The 20,235-nt window shown below is 59.4% G+C and overlaps 1 protein-coding gene across 3 annotated transcripts in view; it reads left to right on the plus strand.

Moving 5' to 3' along the window:
- Positions 1 to 2,850, plus strand: part of ZFPM1 (zinc finger protein, FOG family member 1) — an 82,241-nt gene extending 79,391 nt beyond the window's left edge. For 2 of the 3 annotated variants that reach the window (XM_055364493.2, XM_055364495.2), the window contains 2 exons: positions 317 to 637; positions 850 to 2,850. In XM_055364493.2, coding sequence (XP_055220468.1) covers positions 317 to 637; positions 850 to 2,669 — 2,141 coding nt within the window. In that variant the 3' untranslated portion in view covers positions 2,670 to 2,850. The remainder of the gene's footprint in view (positions 1 to 316; positions 638 to 849) is intronic. The other variant, XM_055364494.2, reaches the window with a different exon arrangement.
- The last annotated feature ends 17,385 nt before the right edge of the window (positions 2,851 to 20,235 follow it).

The raw sequence follows: 20,235 nt of genomic DNA on the forward strand, positions 1-20,235 counted from the left end.
ACAGGCCGCCCGGGAAAACCCACATGCAAGCCCACACGGTGCCACCATTCACCTGTGCGGTCTCCGGCACACCCAGGGCCCCCGCAGGGGCCCAGAGCAGGCAGGCCGGACTGTGGGCTATCTGGGTAGTCAGCTGAGGACTGGGCCCACTGCTGTCCCGAGAGACAAAAGGCGGAGGAGGAGGAGGGGTTTAAAGACCCTTCAGCACAGGGTCCCCAGGCACAGATCACCGCCCTGGGCCCAGTCGCCTTCCTCATCCCTGGAGTCCCAAGGTCAAGCTGGCCCGGGCACCGCTCTTACGCGCCCTGTGTTCCAGGAGAGCGGCCTTTCGTGTGCCTGATCTGCCTGTCGGCCTTCACCACCAAGGCCAACTGCGAGCGGCACCTCAAGGTGCACACGGACACGCTGAGCGGTAGGCACCGCAGGGGCCGGGGGGTGTGTGGGTCCGGCCCCCCGCCCTGGGCCTTGACCACCTCGCCATGGCCCACAGGTGTCTGCCACAGCTGTGGCTTCATCTCCACCACAAGGGACATCCTCTACAGCCACTTGGTCACCAACCACATGGTCTGCCAGCCTGGCTCCAAGGGTGAGATCTACTCGCCAGGGGCCGGACACCCAGCAACCAAGCTGCCCCCAGGTGAGCAGCCCTGTGGGGGCCACCCCTGCCCCTTGGGCCCCCTGAGCAGTGGGAAGGGAGTGGGCTTGTCGCCCAAGACAGGTGGGGGTCCGTTTCAGCCTTCGCTCTAAACCACTTCCGCCCACCCCTCCCCTCCCGGAGCTCGCCCTCCAGCTCTGACCGGTCAGGTCCTGCCCCAGGCCTGAGGTGCCACCCCTGCGATCTCTCTGCAGACAGTCTGGGCAGCTTCCAGCAGCAGCACACGGGCCTGCAAGGCCCCCTGGCCTCCGCGGACCTGGGCCTGGCGCCCACCCCCTCGCCAGGACTGGACAGAAAGGCCGTGGCCGAGGCCACCAACGGAGAGGCCAGAGCGGCCCCCCAGAATGGAGGCAGCAGCGAGCCCCCGGCGGCCCCCAGGAGCATCAAGGTGGAGGCGGAGGAGGAGCCGGAGGCGGCCCCCATCCTGGGCCCCGGAGAGCCTGGGCCCCAGGCCCCGTCGCGGACGCCGTCGCCGCGCAGCCCCGCCCCGGCCAGGGTCAAGGCCGAGCTGTCCAGCCCCACGCCGGGCTCCAGCCCGGTGCCCGGCGAGCTGGGCCTGGCCGGGGCCCTGTTCCTTCCGCAGTACGTGTTCGGGCCCGACGCGGCGCCCCCCGCCTCCGAGATCCTGGCCAAGATGTCCGAGCTGGTGCACAGCCGGCTGCAGCAGGGCGCGGGCGCGGGAGCCGGCGGCGCGCAGACTGGGCTCTTCCCGGGGGCCCCCAAGGGCGCTACGTGCTTCGAGTGCGAGATCACCTTCAGCAACGTCAACAACTACTACGTGCACAAGCGCCTCTACTGTTCAGGCCGCCGTGCGCCCGAGGACGCGCCTGCCGCGCGCAGGCCCAAGGCGCCCCCCGGCCCGGCCCGCGCGCCCCCCGGCCAGCCCGCCGAACCCGACGCGCCGCGCTCGTCCCCGGGCCCCGGAGCGCGCGAGGACGGGGCTGGGGGCGCGGCCACGCCCGAGGACGGCGCGGGCGGCCGGGGCAGCGAGGGCAGCCAGAGCCCGGGTAGCTCCGTGGACGACGCGGAGGACGACCCCAGCCGCACGCTGTGCGAGGCATGCAACATCCGCTTCAGCCGCCACGAGACCTACACCGTGCACAAGCGGTACTACTGCGCCTCGCGCCACGACCCGCCGCCGCGCCGACCGGCCGCGCCCCCGGGACCCCCTGGGCCGGCCGCACCCCCGGCCCCCGCTCCCGCCGCGCCTGTGCGCACGCGCAGACGCCGCAAGCTCTACGAGCTGCACGCGGCCGGCGCCCCGCCCCCCCCGCCGCCCGGCCACGCCCCCGCGCCCGAGTCGCCGCGGCCCGGAAGCGGAAGCGGCCCCGGCCTCGCCCCTGCGCGCTCGCCCGGCCCCGCCGCCGACGGCCCCATCGATCTGAGCAAGAAGCCGCGGCGCCCGCTCCCCGGAGCCCCGGCACCGGCGCTGGCAGACTACCACGAGTGCACGGCCTGCCGCGTGAGCTTCCACAGCCTCGAGGCCTACCTGGCGCACAAGAAGTTCTCGTGCCCCGCTGCGCCACCGCCCGGCGCGCTCGGGCTGCCCGCCGCCGCCTGCCCCTACTGCCCCCCGAACGGCCCGGTGCGCGGGGACCTGCTGGAGCATTTCCGCCTGGCGCACGGCCTGCTGCTCGGCGCGCCCCTGGCCGGCCCGGGGGTAGAGGCCCGGACGCCGGCCGACCGCGGCCCCTCGCCCGCTCCCGCCCCCGCCGCCTCCCCGCAGCCCGGGTCCCGTGGCCCCCGGGACGGCCTCGGCCCGGAGCCCCAGGAGCCGCCGCCCGGCCCGCCGCCGTCCCCGGCCGCCGCGCCCGAGGCCGTGCCGCCCCCGCCGGCGCCCCCCACCTACTCGGACAAGGGCGTCCAGACCCCCAGCAAGGGCACGCCGGCGCCTCTGCCCAACGGCAACCACCGGTACTGCCGTCTTTGCAACATCAAGTTCAGCAGCCTGTCCACCTTCATCGCCCACAAAAAGTATTACTGCTCCTCGCACGCCGCCGAGCACGTGAAGTGAGCGCCCACACTACAGCCGCAGACGCTTTGCACGCCCCCCTGCGATGCGGGGAGGGGTCGCCCCCAGGCCGCACGGACTCTCGCTCCTGGGAACCCCGCCACGCACAGGCCTCGGCGGAGGGGGCCCGCAGGGGGCAGCGCCCGCCTGGACCCTTGGCACTTAATAAAGAAGTTCAGTTTGATGAGCGTGGTGGTGGGCCAGCCTAGTTCTCCGAGCCAGCAGGCACACGCAGCCAGTGTCACATTCACCCCTGGTGTGTACACAGGCCACTGCGGCCCAGAGTGGCTGGGCCCCTGCCGGAGTCACACCACTGGTGGTGCTAAGAGCTAGACCGAGCGTCAGGTTGGAGGCCACAGCACACACTGAACCACTGCAGGGCCAGCCGCTCTGGGCCTACCCCACCCCACCCCTGTCCATACCCCCCTAGGGAGAGCAGCCTCCACACTGCTGACCCTCTCCACGGCCTACTTGGCCACCAGACACGGAAGGGAGGGGCACTGACCTGGCTGGCCATCCCCCAACCCTGCATGGTCCTGGGGGTCTGATGTCCCCCAGCCAGTCACAGACCACCAGGGATGGCAGGGGTGGGGGCGCCCTGGGGAGGATGAAGCCCTGTGGTGGCCAAGGCTGGGGGAAGAACAGGCGAGTAGTTGGACAGGAGAGGGAGACCAAGGCCGAAGCATTCCCTGGCCTCGAGGGGGTCCTGATGCTCACTGGTGGGTGCATCTCTCCCTCAGAGCCAGGGCTGAGGACAACTGTTTGGTGGAGTCACCTGTGGTGGCTGAGTCGGTGCAAGGGCCAGGGCACCCCACCCTGTCTTCCCTGCCCTGCTGGGCTGTATGGGCCGGCCACACTGAGGGAATACTTGGCTGACCGCAGTCAGCCACGGTGTCACCGTGCCGTTTGCAGCTGGGCGGCTGTGGGCAGCCTCCAGCGTGCTTTCTCACTGGAGAACAAAAACACTCTTCTATTCCCAACGTCACTTTATTTTTTTATTTTTGGGTCTCACTCTCTTGCCCAGGCTGGAGTCCCTGGGATACTCACGGCTCATTGCAGCCTTGACCTCGTGAGCTCAAGTGATCCTCCCACCTCAGTCTCCTGAGTAGCTGGGGCTACAGGTGTACACCACCATGCCCAGCTAGTTTTTGTGTTTTTTGTAGAAATGGTGTCTCCCTATGTTGCCCAGGCTGGGCAACCCTATATTTTTTAGAGCTAAGGTCTTGTTCTGTTCCCCAGGCTGGAGTTCAGTGGCACGATCATAAGTCACTGCAGCCTCAAACTCTTGAGCTGAAACCATCTTCCTGCCTCAGCCTCCCAAGTAGCTGGGACTACAAGCTTGACCCACCACACCTGGCTAACTTTTAAAACATTTTTATAGAGACAAGGTCTTGCTGTGTTGCCCAAGATGGTCTCAAACTCCTGACCTCCAGTGCTCCTGCAGCCTCAGCTTCCCAAAACATTAGGATGACAGGCGCGAGCTACCATTCCCAGCCCATTTCCAACTCAACTTGAACTAGCTGCATTTTTTTCAGCTTTGCCCAGCAGCCCTGGTGAGTGCAGGCAAAGAAGGCAGCGGCCTCTTGCCTCAGAAGCCCGAGGCACTTCCCAGCCAGTCCAGGGCTCGCTCTCCTGCCCGCAGCTCATGGGCCTGGGTCTGCAACGCTTCCATTGGTCTCTGATGTCTTTGTCCACCTGCCCACTAGGGTCTGGCCAGATGGGGCCTGTGGCCAAGGCCACTGGACAGACAGGGCTTCCACCCCTTCCCAGGGACCTGAGCTCCAGGGAAGGCAAGCAGCCTTTTCCTCACAGACACCCCTTTTGTTGAAGACCAGGTGATAGTGGGGACGGGAGGCACGGACCCCTCAAGTCTGCTCGTCATTTGCATTGTTCTGCATGAATTTGCATGGAGGGTTCAGGAGGCTCTGCCCCCAAGTCCTCCCTAGGTGCAGGCGCAGGGTACAAGATGTTCTAAGAAATAGAAACGTGGTGGGGGATTGTCACTGTGGGTACATTTAAAAGTAAACTGTTGAAAGCTGTCTAGAAACTACGAATATAGTCTCTGGTGAGCAACAGGTGCTCAAAGGGGGTAAAAAACACAACTCCAGTGTCCTCACCCCCTTTGAGCCCCACCCCAAACCTGACCAAGCGAGGCCCTGGAATGGAAGACGCAGAGGAGAATCTGGAAGACAGCCCAGCAGCGCCGCACACACCCGCCATGCACCCAGACGTGCCTCAGTGTCCACACCTGTGCCGCAGGAGTGGGAGTTCCGGGCCTGGCAACCCTTCCTGGGGGCTCATCTCAGAGGCAGCAAGGACCCTGTGACCGGGACCCAGACCTGAAGTCACCCCAGAGGGCCCCGCCATGGCCCGGACTCGAAGCTTAGGGCAGCACACAGCCTCACGAAGGGCCCTGTGCCTGTCCTGGCTTGCATAACCCCCTACTGCCCCCACCATGCAGGGGTGGGTACTGCTGCCATCGCCCATCCCAGGTCATTGGCGTGTGGCCAGAGCCCGTCCCCATCGCACCCAGGACTCGCCTCGGGCGCCCGTCTTCTGCGCAGACCCTGGGGCCCCCACACCTGGCAGACGCCATCAGTCACCCCTACTCCCTCAAGCCATCACCCCAGTCTCCCCCAACCAGACCCCCGCCTGGGCCTCCACCCTGTGCCTCCCCTGCAGCCGCTGACTCGGTGGTGGCCCAGGCCTTCTCCCGCCTCTCCCCAGGAAGCTGCCAGCCCTGCTCACAGACACCCCCTCGCCCCCCCCAGCTGATTCTCTGTGGAGCCAGGTTCAAGGCTCTGAGTCTCCCCTGGTCTCCCCTTGAAGTTCTCCCTCCACACTCCTGGGGTGGGCTCATGGTCTTCTCTCCACTAATTCTGTAGTCTAGTCACGCCTCCCCTGAGCCCCAGACCTGCAGACCTACAGCCCCAGTGTCCTTCCAGGCCCTTGATGTACCATGAGTGACTGTAACCCCACACACCTGTAACTTCTGCCCACACCTGTGCAGGCGTTCCCCCCCACCAAGCCCACCTGTCTCCCCACACCTGCGCAGGTGTCCCCTCAGCCCACCTGTCTCTCCACACCAGTGCAAGCATCCCCCTGGCTCACTGTCTCCTCCCCTCACCTGCACAGGCATCACCCCGAGCCCACCTGTCCCCCCACCAGCCCACCTGTCTCCTCACCTCACCTGCACAGGCATCCTCACTGGCCCCCTGACCCTCCAGCTGGAGAGCATCAGCCTTGCCTACTGACCCTTCATTGTCAAAGCAATGCTTGATTTGTCCAAAACCCACCGCTTCCCAAACCCATCCACCATCGCCGACTCCCAGACCTGGGACTTCACTCGAGTCCCTGTGAACAGCCACTTCCAAATCTCGAGGATCCACTCCTCACACAGCTGCCACCGCTCCCCTCTCCCAGGCTCACCCTGCTCTGAGGCCCATCCCCGCCCCCAGGTGCCTGTGCTTCGCGTGTAAAACCCCTTCTGTTACTGGCCCCATCCTTCAGAGGTCAGAAGTCCCCCTTCTCTGCCTCAGCACAGAGGAGAGGAGCCTCCCGATGGTGGCCTCTCCCGACGGCAGCTCCTGGCCCTGCTAAGCCCACCACCCGCTGGACTCCATGTTGCAGCTGGTTGCTCCAGGCGGTGCCTCCTGACGCCCTCTCTACTCCTCCGAGGCTGTCCTTGTCATCCAGCTCTCAGCTTAGGTGCCCCCTCAGACCTGTCCCTGGCTCACTTCCCGCATAGGAACGGTCACTCTGCACCTCTGTCCTCTTGCCCGTCGCCTACTGGCCTGTCTCCTTTGAAAGCTGGGGCTGCGCCTGCTGGACCTCTGCCTCCCAGGCACCCGCAAGTGGCCGACACAGAGGAGGGGTCTGCATCCATTGAAGTCACAAGGGTGTGTGTGGACCGCAGCCAGCCCCTCCCCATGCCCAGCAGTCAGTCCAACTGTCACAGCCCACTTTCCAGCCACACTGTCCACTCATGGCACACGGCCACCGTCACAGCCCACTCTCCAATCACACTGTCCACTGAGTCCCATGTGTGACCTGAGCTTCTTGGATCTCGGACCGCTGCATTCCAAGCTGCTCTCTCCCCACTCTCCCCAGCTTTGCCTGTGAAACTCCTTCTCTCCTCAAGACTGGCTTAAAAGCTCCCCTTCAGGGCCACCCAGCCAGGCTGTACCCGTCCCCTGCCCTGAACAGGATGGGCCTCCCGCCTCCACCCTCCTTCTTCCAGGAGGGCACCTGATCCCTTCTACCTGAGCTGCATACAGCTCAAAGCCCCTTGGAGGCTGGCAACCGCCAGGCAGGGTCAGCCCAGCCTGCCGGGAGTCCCTCACGCTACTTGGGACACAATGTCCATGAGATGATGCAGGGCAGCCTCGCCCTCCTGAGGCCCCTTCCTCTGCCAGGCACAGGGTCTGTCCTCTCAGCCACACCATGGGCTGGGTGCCCTGACTGTGCACAAGGGCCCCAAGGTTCCATCGGGACACGCCTCCTGCCCAGGCACCTGGCGGGCACAGCTGGGCCAGGACACATCCCTCTGCTGGCTTCCAGCACTCGGTTCTCGACCACCAGCCGTACTGCTGGGCACTGGCTCCCGGCCACGCCCTGGCTTACAGAAAGCTCAGGCCTAGCAGAAGCCCACCCCAGCCTGCCTGAGGAAGGGTGGGAGTGGAGAGGGCCCCCACTGCCGGCCCTGTCTCCAACACCAGGACACCAACAAGCAGAACAGGACATCATCTGTGGCTGGGGGGCTGCGTGAGCTGGCAACCATTGGATGGGTCTGCTCTGAAAACCGGTCCCCACCTGTTCCTCCCCAAGCCGACCCCTCGGGAGAGCCCAGCTTTGGAGTCTCAGGCAGAGCCTCAGGACGCCAGGAGGCAGCACCGCCGTTGCGCTCTGGCCTGTCTTGCATCTGCCAGGGCCTTGCAGAGGGGGAGGGAGGAAAAGCGGGAGGAGGCAGCCTCACCCCCTCAACACCCAACCCCCTCCTCCTTGGAGGTGCCAGGGAGAGGTGAAGAGAAGAGCAAACCATGCAGCCGTGGACAGAACTCGCCTCGGGACCTTGGACTGGGAACGTCTCAGAGGTGAGCCAGGCAGGGGCAGGGAGGGTCGGGAGCTCCGGGCAGGGGTTAGGGTTAGGGCGGGATGCATGGAGGAGGGAGGCGCAGAGCAGGAGGTCTCACAGCTGTTCGGAAACGCATCCATTTCCACAGTGAGGGAAGGAGCAGGGGAGGTGACCGGCCACCCGGGAGGGGCTTGGCCACCAGACAGCCAGGTGGCCTGGACCTGGGGAGAGTGGCGAACCCAGCAGAATCCCAACCTCACAGGGCTGTTCCAGGCTGCTTCCAACACGACCCTGGAGGCACATCCTCTGATGCTGTCCTTGGGCAGGGAGCAGGGGGCTCCCAGGCACGGTGACTTGCCCAGGGTCACAGGAGTGACCACCAAGATGCAAGGGAAATACACAGCCTGAGCCCTGCCTTGCACACAGCGGCCCTCGCGCCAGCACGGCCTCCCCATCTGGCACCCTCAGAGCCCCTCTGTCCCCTCAGAACCCCAGGCCTCCCCAGCACTGCCCACAGACCTGCAGCAGCTTCTGTCTGGCTGCTTCCCTCCCTGCCGGCCAGGGCCTGGGAATCTGCATTTAACCAGCTGCCAGCAGTTTGCTCTCTGGCAGGTGTGAGAACTGCACTCACAGCAGGTGCCCAGACCGTGGGTGCCGACCTCACTAGCTCACCAGCAGGAGCAGACACAGCCCTGCTCACCAGGCCTTCGTCATCTGAGGCAGGGGCAGGGCAGGGAGAGAGCTGGACCCAGATCTCTGCCCAGGGGCCGTGTCCTGCCCTGCGCGGAGTGCACACTTGGCCCTCCCCTTCTCTGACACTCCTGGTGAACAGGGTGGCGAGGGCAGTAGCCCCACCCTCGAACGCAGGGCATGGGCTGAGGCTGAAGGAATGCCTAGGAGAATGTGGCGTGTGCAGGCAGGGGGCGGAAAGAGGGAGGGAAGGGTGAAGAGGACCTTGGTGTCCTGGCTAATCCGAGTCCTCCATGTTGAACCCCAAACCCCAAGCAGCCGGGAGAAGCTGGAGCAGGCCTGGCACACACCCTAACTCCAGTCTGAAATTCTGGGCGCCTCCTGCACAGCCCAGATCCCCCCAGGAGGCCGCTGATGGCTCAAAGAAGGTCTCATATGCTCTCATGGGCATATGCCACCAGCCTGAGGCAGAGCCAGGCAGGTGTGGTGCCTGAGCCAGAGACCCAAGCCCCACACGCCCGGCTATTGCCGTGAGCCGGCAGCACGTGGCCTTGATTCTCTTCCCGATGCAGGACAGGTGGGCCACGCAATTGAGGCTTAGCCAGGAAAGAATTCAAGGGCAGGCCAGGGTGTTAGACGGCAGCAGTCTGTTACTGAACAATTTTACTCCTTGCAGAGCAAGGCTAACTCCCTGGCAGTGCACCCAGAGTCCACAGTGCTCTTGGCAACTGTATTTATAACCACTTAAACCCCCCTTCAATTACATGCAAATTAAAGGGTGGGTTAATGCAAATTGAGGAGCAGGTTACTTAGGACTTTCTTTTTGTTTGTTTTGTTTTGAGACAGAGTCTTCCTCTGTCTCCCAGGCTGGAGTGCAGTGGCATGACCTTGGCTCACTGCAACCTCCATCTCCCGGGTTCAAGTGATTCTCCTGCCTCAGCCTCCCAAGTAGCTGGGATTACAGAAGCCTGCCACCACGCCCGGCTGATTTTTGTATGTTAAGTAGAGACAGGGTTTCACCATATTGGTCAGGCTGGTCTCGAACTCCTGACCTCAGGTGATCACCTGCCTCAGCCTCCCACAGTGCTGGGATTACAGGCACGAGCCACCATGCCCTTCTGTTACTTAGGACTTTCTAGGCAAGGGGCAATAACTTCCCCAGCATTGCCACGTAAAGCAGGTTACGTCCAGGCTATTGCCATGGTGCTTGTAAACTGTCATGGGCCTGGTGGGACTGTGTTATGCCAGAGAACAATGAGGCAGCTAGGGATCGCCTTCCTCGCCATCTGCTGGTTCCTGCTGCTTTCCTTACTTTATCCTTTCTGGACCAGATCACGTTTTGGTCACCAAGGTTGTGACCAGAAATGTCCTGCTGGTTTCCTACCTCAGAACAGCTCAGAGGCTGCGTGTGGGTGGCCCGCCCTTGGCCCTAATAGGGTCTCTGGCTATGGAAAGCAGGCATGGGCCTCTCAAGAGGCTGGGGGCCCTCCTTATGGGCTGTGCTCTCATGTCCCCTGCAATGCATCTCCCCCACCAGCCTGCCTGGCCTGGGCACATTGATTGTTGGGCAACTATCACTGTGGCTGCTGTCACCTCCCCCGAGGTTCTCCCCATTAACCAGCTGGCTGCACTCCTCGTTAGACCCTGCCAACTGGGGGCTCCGAAGGGGCACAGAGCCAGCAAGTTTGTCCCTCCTGCCATCTGGTGGGAAGGGCCAGAGAGCTGGCCCCTCCTTCCTTCCACAATCAAACATGGAGGTGGCAAGGAAGTCTCCAGAGCCTGGGCTTGAAGTTTCAAGTCCTGGCTTGGGATCCAGTGTCTGCACATCCCACAGGAAGGCCGGAGACAGGGAGGAGGCTGGTGGGAAGACATTGTCAGGGAGGGCGAATTATAAATGAAGAGATGCGGCTGGCACCCATCAGATGGGCGGTGCGGGAATGGGAAGCACCAGGTGCCAGCAGCAGGTGGATAGGCAGCTCCAGCGCACCTGGCAGGCAGGTGCAGCCCCCTCAAATGCCGCCTGGCCATGGATGGTGGAGATTGCTGGGTCACAAGCCATCCCAGCACAACCTCCTGGCGTTGTGTTCTTTCTTCGTTAATAGCATCCTGTAAATGTTCCATTGATGAGGATCTGACTGTGCAAAACTATACTACCATTTTATCTGAAAAGCTTTTATTGTGCCATAATTCTTGAATGAGAAGTTGGCTGGACACTCCATCCAGCTTGACAGTTCACTTTTCTCATTCTCTGAAGATGTGCTAGGCCTGCCATGGTGGCTCACACCTATAATCCCAGCACTTTGGGAAGCCAAGCCGGGTAGATCACCTGAGGTCGGGAGTTCGAGACCAGCCTGACCAACATGGATAAACCCCTATCTCTACCAAAAATACAAAAAATTAGCCAGGCGTGGTGGCACATGCTTGTAATCCCAGCTACTCAGGAGGCTGAGGCAGAAGAATCACTTCAACCCAGGAGGCAGAGGTTGCAGTGAGCCGAGATCATGCCATTGCACTCCAGCCTGGGCAACAAGAGTGAAACTCCGTCTCAAAAAAAAAAAAAAAAAAAAAAGGAAAAGAAAAGAAAAGATGTGCTTCCACTTTTCTCTGACTCTCATTGTTGATGAAGAGTAGTCAGCTGTATTTCTTCATCATCACCTCTTTCAGGATCTGTTCATCATTAACAGCCTGCAATTGTATACAGTGCACTAAGTGTGCATCCTCCTTGGCATTCCTACATCTGAGAATTCTTACCTTTCAACATTTTTGAAAAATCCCCAGCCATTTTGTTTTTGAATGTTGCCTCTCCCCATTCCCTCTGCTCTCCTTTCTGGAACTCTGATTAGATTTGTATTAGATTCTCTTCTCTACTCTATACCTCTTAGCTTCTCTTTCAGATTTTCTATCTCCTTATCTCTCTGCACTCCTAATGGGTCATTTCTTCTGGTCTACTTTCTAGTCAATAAATTCCCTCTTTACTGGTGTGTTATCTGTTGCTTGATCTGCGGTGAATATTTTTTATGGCATTTTTCATTTCTAAAGTTGAAAATGCACATTCTGATGATGGTGGTGATGGTGACAATAGTGTGTGATAATGATGATGATAGTGACGATCATGGTAATGATGAAAATAATCATTACAACTATCAAAGATTGGCCAGGCGCGATGGCTCACACCTATAATCCCAGCACTCTGGGAGGCCGGGTGTGCTGGCTCACACCTGTAATCCCAGCACTTTGGGAGGCCAAGGCAGGCGGATCACAAGGTCAGGAGTTCGAGACCAGCCTGGCCAATACGTGAAACTCCATCTCTACTAAAAATACAAAAATTAGTCAGGCATGGTGGCTGGTGCCTGTAGTACCAGCTGCTCGGGAGGCTGAGGTAGGAGAGTCACTTGAACCTGGGAGGCAGAGGTTGCAATGAGCCAAGAAGCCAAGATCACACCACTGCACTCCAGCCTGGATGCCAGAGCAAGACTCTGTCTCAAAAAAAAAAAAAAAAGAAAAAAAAAAGCACTACCAGAGATTCATCATTGTTGGCTGCACTTGTGGTTTCAGGCAGGTAGCCTTGGTGAGTCTGTTCATACCTCATGATCATTGGAGCTGAGATTTGCAAACTGCTCAGTGCAGCCCTGACTCCCTGTGAGTCAAAAGCCACTTTTCACCTCACCAGGAGCTGTGGTGTTTGTTGGGTGTCAATGTATGACTTCAGTTGTTGTTGTTTTAAAGTTCTACTGTGTGTTTTTTTAAAGGACCAGTGAAATTTGAAAATAGCCAAGGAAAAGAAAACTGGTTCCCACAATCACAGACACCACCACGGAACACACCAAGGCAATTTCTTCATTATAAAAATTGTATTATTAAGAGACAGGGGCCGGGCGGGGTGGCTCACACCCGTAATCCCAGTACTTTGGGAGGCCAAGATGGGTGGATCAAGAGGTCAGGAGATTGAGACCATCCTGGCTAACACGGTGAAACACCGTCTCTACTAAAAAAATACAAAAAATTAGCCAGGCGTGGTGGTGGGCGCCTGTAGTCCCAGCTACTCGGGAGGCTGAGGCAGGAGAATGGCGTGAACTCGGGAAGCGGAGGTTGTGGTGAGCGGAGATCGCACCATTGACTCCAGCCTGGGCGACAGAGCGAGACTCCATCTCAAAAATAAATAAATAAATAAAATAAGAGACAGGGTCTCACTATATTGCCCAGGCTGGTCTGTGAACCACTGTGCTCAATTGGTCGTCCTGCCTCAGCCTCCCAAAGTGCTTGGATCACAGGCATGAGCTGCCGCACCTGGCCAACACGGAGGCAATTTTTGATGCAATGTCTGCAGTGGCTGGAGGGAGCTGGGCTCCTGCTCACATCGTGTTTTGTGCTTCGGTTGCTCCCACTTCAGGGCTGCACTCACCCTCCCTCAGCAAACCTCAGACTTGGAAGAGGCTACCATGAGGGTGTGTGGCTTGGTTTAGACCTTGTTGACAAAGAAGTCAGTTAATCCCAAGTTCAGTAACTAATAAACATCAGCACATGGTAACACACAGTCTAACTACTAGTTTTTTTGTTTTTTTTTTTGTTTTTGGGTTTTTTTTGAGACGGAGTCTTGCTCTGTCGCCCAGGCTGGAGTGCAGTGGCTCGATCTTGGTTCACTGCAACCTCCGCCTCCCAGGTTCAAGCGATTCTCCAGCCTCAGCCTCCTGAGTAGCTGGGATTAGGGGCCTGTGCCACCACGTCTGGCTCTGTGAGTCGGCACGGGGAATCTTAGCATGGACGCTGCCGGGAGATGCAGGGCCACACAGGTGTGCACATACACTGGATTCAAATATAGGCAGCAGACATAGACAACGATGCCGGGAGAGGGGCGGCTGGCAGAAGAATAGCCCCAAAGATGCCTGTGTTTCCATCCCCAGGGTGAGCCTGTGAAGGCGCAGCCTCACGCAGCAGAGGGGAGTTAAGGCTGCAGGGGAAGTTGAGGTTGCTCATCAGCTGACCCAAGATACGGAGATGACCCTGGATCATCCTGGTGGGCACAGCGTAATCACAAGGTTCTTATGAGTGGAAGAGGGGTCAGGAAGAACACCAAAGAGGTGGGATGGGAGGACTCAATGGGCTTTGAAGATGGGGGGCGTGCCGTGAGCCAAGGAACGGGGAGGCTTCCAGAATAAGCAGCTGGTTCTCCTCGGGATCTCCCAGCTGGGGCCAGCCCTGCTCACACCTGGACCTCAGCCAGTGAGACCTGCTTCAGTGAGCCCCACTGGCTCCTGAAGGCTGCTGCACCCGACTCAGGATAGCAGGGACTTGGAGTAGGGTGGGACACAGGGCAGAGAGGGCCGGCCAGGGCTGCAAAAAGATCCCAGTGGCACCTCATGAGCTGGGGAGAGGGGTCATGTGCCCGACCATCTTGCATCTCTTTTTGTTTCTACCTTTGCAATAATAATAATACAAGTAAAGTCAGATAAAAGTTCAGGAAGCATGCACATGGGATGCTCCAGTCTCCAACCAGCAAGAGGAAATCATCACTCTCCAATCAAAGGAGGAGGGAGTACAATGGCACCATCACGGCATACTGCAGCCTCAACCTCCTGAGCTCAAGGGGTCCTCCCACCTCAGCCTCCTAGGTGCTGAGGACCACAGGCGTGCATCACCATTCCCAGCTATTTTTTTTTACTTTTTGTAGAGATAGCATCTCACTATGTTGCCCAGTCTGGTATCCACCTCCTTACTTAAGCAATCTTCCTTCCTCAGCCTCTCAAAGTGCTGCGATTACAGGCATGAGCCCCCACACCCAGGCCCAAGGTTGAGCTTTTGAGGGGCTGTCACCCTGCTTTCCACAACAGCCACACCGATTGCTGTTCCTACCAGCAGTGCATGCCAGGCCTCCACATCCCACCAACACATGCTGTGGCACTATCTGACTTCAGCCTCTGAATGCATGTGAAGGGGCGTCTCACTGGGGCTGTGATCTGCATTCTCCAGTGACCGGCAGTGCCATGCAGCATCCCCCTGCTCACTGGCCACTGTGTGTCTATGGAGAAACATCTGTCCAGACCCATCGCCCATCCCTGCACCTTTCTGCTCATTTCGAAGGTAAGAAAACAGAGGGTGGGGAAGGTGAGGAGACAGAGGGTGGGGAAGGTGAGGAGACGGAGGGTGGGGAAGGTGAGGAGACGGAGGGTGGGGAAGGTGAGGGGACGGAGGGTGGGGAAGGTGAGGGGACGGAGGGTGGGGAAGGTGAGGGGACGGAGGGTGGGGAAGGTGAGGGGACGGAGGGTGGGGAAGGTGAGGGGACGGAGGGTGGGGAAGGTGAGGGGACGGAGGGTGGGGAAGGTGAGGGGACGGAGGGTGGGGAAGGTGAGGGGACGGAGGGTGGGGAAGGTGAGGGGACGGAGGGTGGGGAAGGTGAGGGGACGGAGGGTGGGGAAGGTGAGGGGACGGAGGGTGGGGAAGGTGAGGGGACGGAGGGTGGGGAAGGTGAGGGGACGGAGGGTGGGGAAGGTGAGGGGACGGAGGGTGGGGAAGGTGAGGGGACGGAGGGTGGGGAAGGTGAGGGGACGGAGGGTGGGGAAGGTGAGGGGACGGAGGGTGGGGAAGGTGAGGGGACGGAGGGTGGGGAAGGTGAGGGGACGGAGGGTGGGGAAGGTGAGGGGACGGAGGGTGGGGAAGGTGAGGGGACGGAGGGTGGGGAAGGTGAGGGGACGGAGGGTGGGGAAGGTGAGGGGACGGAGGGTGGGGAAGGTGAGGGGACGGAGGGTGGGGAAGGTGAGGGGACGGAGGGTGGGGAAGGTGAGGGGACGGAGGGTGGGGAAGGTGAGGGGACGGAGGGTGGGGAAGGTGAGGGGACGGAGGGTGGGGAAGGTGAGGGGACGGAGGGTGGGGAAGGTGAGGGGACGGAGGGTGGGGAAGGTGAGGGGACGGAGGGTGGGGAAGGTGAGGGGACGGAGGGTGGGGAAGGTGAGGGGACGGAGGGTGGGGAAGGTGAGGGGACGGAGGGTGGGGAAGGTGAGGGGACGGAGGGTGGGGAAGGTGAGGAGACACAGGGTGGGGAAGGTGAGGGGACGGAGGGTGGGGAAGGTGAGGGGACGGAGGGTGGGGAAGGTGAGGGGACGGAGGGTGGGGAAGGTGAGGGGACGGAGGGTGGGGAAGGTGAGGAGACACAGGGTGGGGAAGGTGAGGGGACGGAGGGTGGGGAAGGTGAGGGGACGGAGGGTGGGGAAGGTGAGGAGACGGAGGGTGGGGAAGGTGAGGAGACACAGGGTGGGGAAGGTGAGGGGACGGAGGGTGGGGAAGGTGAGGAGACACAGGGTGGGGAAGGTGAGGAGACGGAGGGTGGGGAAGGTGAGGGGACGGAGGGTGGGGAAGGTGAGGAGACGGAGGGTGACAACCATCCAAGCATGAAACTCATGGGTATGTGCTTGGGCTGCAGACACCCTGGCCTCACCCCACCTTGGACCTTTTGAGCCATGAGACTGCACAGTTCCCCTCCCGGACCGTTGGTTCCCCCCAGACCCAGGAGGCATAGAAAAGGCAGGACATCCTGTGGCCAGAAAGATGACCGGGGGTCTCCAGGGCACGGAGCCCCCACCCACACACTACAGTAGGGATTGACAGCAGCCTGACCGCCACTGCCCTTTCCCCCATAAGGTGCGGTTCCCAGTGGATGGCCAGAGGGTCCCACCCCAGTGGCTCCAATCCCCACCCTCCACGTCAGCACCAGCCAGGTGGTCACCGTCAATGACCCTGTCACCCTCCCGGGGGAAAGGGCTTCCAGGCCCACAGCCCTGGCAGGTTCATGTGGGGCACTGGCCCTCTTCCTGCCCCACCCACCAGCCCTGTGGCCTGGGCGCCTGGCTCACACCTCCCTTCCTCCCACACGCACCAGCCACAGGCTCCAGGGTCTCAGAGAAACTCCTGGGACATCCCTTTATCTGGCACCAAAGCCCGGGGCAGGGCCTGCATGTTGACCGACTGCCTTCTCTGCTCTGGCTGGACTGAATAGCTGGGCCCAGCTCCCTCCCGGGGACTCTGCCCCCAGCCAGGGTTCACCTGAAGGCACCAGTGAGGCAGCGCCACCCCAAACAGGGGTCCCCAGACTTTGGAAAAATCACAAACCAGAAAACTGTCGACAATCACTTCCGGGTTAGCATAGGACTCTAACCTTAAGTTTTTTCCAGATACTGACATTAATTGTTTTAGCTATTGCTTAATAGTCTCAATATTTCCTAAAAGCACCTTTTAGCACCAAATACAGTAGGATAGCACAATCTCTGAACAAAAAGCCTTTTACACGAAAGTATTATTTTTTTTAATAGAGACAAGTTCTCCCTATGTTGCCCAAGCTGCTCTCAAACTCCTGGGCTCAAGCGATCCACCTGCCTTGGCCTCCCAAAGTGCTGGGATCACAGGCGTGAGCCACCGCGCCCGGCCCACATGAATGATTTATTCCACTTGGCGCTCCTTTTCCTCGTTTCACTGTACATCGATGAAGACATTGGCACCAATGCACAGGTCCATGGATCAGAGTTGAGGAAAGTCTGTTCCAATCTTAAACCTTTTGGTGCTGGCTTTGTTTTACTGAAGAGGAAACAGAGGGTCCAAGTGGTTAAATCCCGAGCGCCGGCAGTGGCTGCACGAGGCAGGACTGCCTCCAGCTCCAACTGTACTGCACCTGCACCCGCCAGCCAGGGTCCGCCGCTTTCAGCCGGAATCCATAGACAATTCACACGGCAAAGAGAGGAGACCAAGCTTAGGTTTCAAAGTGAGCTGAAATATCAAAGCAGAATAAAGTTACTTCTTTAAACGTGGGGCCATTTCAGAGTTAATTTCACAAAAGGAGACATCGTGTTGCTTCAAACTGCGGTGCAAACATCAGAGTGACTCGTTATTTAAGTCTCAGTCAGAAACACTGGCAGTCACTTCTGATCTGCGTTACATTGTAAGTCATTTGTTCTCCTCTAAATAGCAACAAGGGGCCGGGCATGGTGGTTCATGCCTGTAATCCCAACACTTTGGGAGGCCGAGGCAGGTGGATCACGAGGTCAAGAGATCAAGACCATGCTGGCCAACACAGTGAAACCCCGTCTCTACTAAAAATACAAAAATCAGCCGGGCGTGGTGGTGCACACCTATAATACCGGCTACGCGGGAAGCTGAGGCAGAAGAATCACTTAAACCTGGGAGGCAGAGGTTGCAGTGAACCGAGATCACGCCACTGCACTCCAGCCTGGGGACAGAGCGAAACTCCATCTCAAAAAAAAGGAAAAGAAAAGAAACTCTGAAGTCAGTCTGAAGCCTGGGAGGGACAAAGGCTTTGCAGGTTCCTGCAGCTCAGGCACCCAGCAGGGGCTCACTTGAGAGGGTTAAGAGGGTGAATGCCTGGGAGGAGCCTTCAATCAAAACTTAGCTGTGGCTGAGTCCAACTGTGTGGTACCTCCCCAGCACAGCCCTCTGACCTGGGAACAGGCCCAGAGAACACAGAGGGAGTGAAGGTTGGTTATCTCCCCCTGAGGTCTGTGCTCCTACCCCTGGCTCTTGATCCGAGCCCTTGCTGTCAGAGAAGACAGGAACCTCACACTTCCTGAACACGCGCAATGCCCCTACCAAAACACGGGAGCTGCAGGCGGGCCTTTGGTCTTCTTCTGCTCCGTGCCCATTGCTGTCTTCCAGAAGACACACATCATGCCTGTTCTCTCCTTCCAGGCCAGGCCAGGGGAGAGGGTGGCCCCCACCCCAACCCCAACTCTGCTCCAACAGAAGGAGCCTCCTCCTGTGTGCACCCCCGTCCCCAGCACGGTGCAGCTCTACCACCAAACAGACAAAGCACAGCCAGATCTGATTGACCCAGGGAGGCCGGGGACCTTGCCCTCTGGAGCAGCCCACGTGGCCCACGGATGGCGTAGTGGCCCCCACACAGAAGGCTGCCCTTGGGCTCCTTTCCGGAGCGGCATGGCCCGGAGGAAGTGGCCAGGTAGCAAGGCCAGGCTACAGTGAGGCTGGTGGAAAGAAGAGGAAATGGGCGTGGACACCATCTGCTGGACTCAGAGCCCTGGGGACTCAGGCAGTCTGACAGCAACCTTGGCCCATGAAAACACGGAGCCTAAGGGGCTCCCGGGAGAGAACAGTCCGGGCTCTGAGCCCAGCTCAGATGAGAGGCTGCCCGGATAATGACCTTCAGAGGGCTCTGCTCATCATTACATGAAATTATGCAAATGAGACTCTTTATGTATTTATTTAAGAGTCTCTGTTGCCCAGGTTGGAGTGCAGTGGTGTTATCTGGGCTCATTGCAACCTCCACCTCCCAGATTCAAGTAATTCTCATGCCTCAGCCTCCCAAGTAGATGGGATTACAGGCGTGAGCCACCGCGCCTGGCCGAGACTCTTTTAAAATGCGAATTCAGGCCAGGCGCGGTGGCTCAGGCCTGTAACCCCAGCACTTTGGGAGGCCGAGGCAGGTGGATCACCTGAGGTCAGGAGTTCGAGACCAGCCTGGCCAACAGGGTGCAACCCCGTCTCTACTAAAAATACAAAAATTAGCTGGGTGTGGTGGTGTGGGCCTATAATCCCAGCTACTTGGGAGGCTGAGGCAGGAGAATTGCTTGGACCCAGGAGGTGGAGGTTGCCGTGAGCTGAGATCACGCCACTGCACTCCAGCTTAGGCAACAGAGCAAGACTCCGTCTCAAAAAACAAAAAACAACAACAAAAAAAACCCGCCCCATTAGCAGCCACCTGCCTCTCCCCCTCCCCAGCCCAGACACCCCAGTCCTCCCCCCTGCTGTGGCTTTGCCTGTTGTGGGCATTCCGGAGACACACAGGCACACGCGTGCAGCCTCTTGTGACCGGCGTCTTTCACTCTGCAGAAGGGTCTCAAGGTTCGTCCCAATGTAGCCTGTGTCAGCGTTCCACTCCTTTTTATGGCTGAAGAATTTTCCAGGCACAGATGGACCCCATTTCGTTTTTCCATTCACTCATCAATGAGCACCTGGTCTTGTCACATTTTTATTTTTCATTTACTTATTTATTTACTTTTTGAGGCAGGGCCTCACCCTGCCACCCTGGAGTGAGGGTGGAGTGCAGTGGTGTGATCTCAGCTCACTACCACCTCAAATTCCTGGGCTCAAGACATCCTCTCGCCTCAGCCTCCCGAGTACTTGGGACTACAGGTGTGCACCACCACACCCGGCTAATCGCTCTGTCGCCCAGGCTGGAGTGCAGTGGTGCAGTCTCGGCTCACTGCAACTTCCGCCTCCCGGGTTCAAGCAATTCTCCTGCCTCAGCCTCCTGAGTAGCTGGGATTACAGGCGTGCACCAGCATACGTGGGTAATTTTTGTTTTTGTTTTTGTTTTAGTAGAGATGTGTTTTCACTATGTTGGTCAGGCTGGTCTTGGACTTCTAACCTCAAGCAATCCACCTGCCTTGGCCTCCCAAATTGCTGGGATTACAGGCATGAGCCACCACACCAGGCCTGATTTTTTTTATTTATATTTTTTGCAGAGATGGGGGCCTCACTGTGTGCCCAGGCTGGTCTTGGACTGGCTTCAGGCAATCCTCCCACCTCAGCCTCCCAAAGTGCTGTGTTTACAGGTGTGAGCCATTGCCCAGCCTCATCACATATTTTAATGTGCTCATTGGCTGCCGACAGGTGCCAGCTCTGGACTGGGTTTGGTAGAACTGAACCCTGGGCTCAAGCCCAGCTCCTTCCGCTCCTGGCTGAGCTCCTCCTTCTCAGGGCTTCAGGTCATTGTTCCTGAAATGAAGGCTGAAAAAGCCCTCTGCCTCCCACAGGGACACAACCTTGTCCAGAGGCTCCACCGCTGGG

Source organism: Gorilla gorilla, chromosome 18 (genome assembly GCF_029281585.2).
Source record: "Gorilla gorilla gorilla isolate KB3781 chromosome 18, NHGRI_mGorGor1-v2.1_pri, whole genome shotgun sequence".
NCBI lineage: Eukaryota > Metazoa > Chordata > Mammalia > Primates > Hominidae > Gorilla > Gorilla gorilla.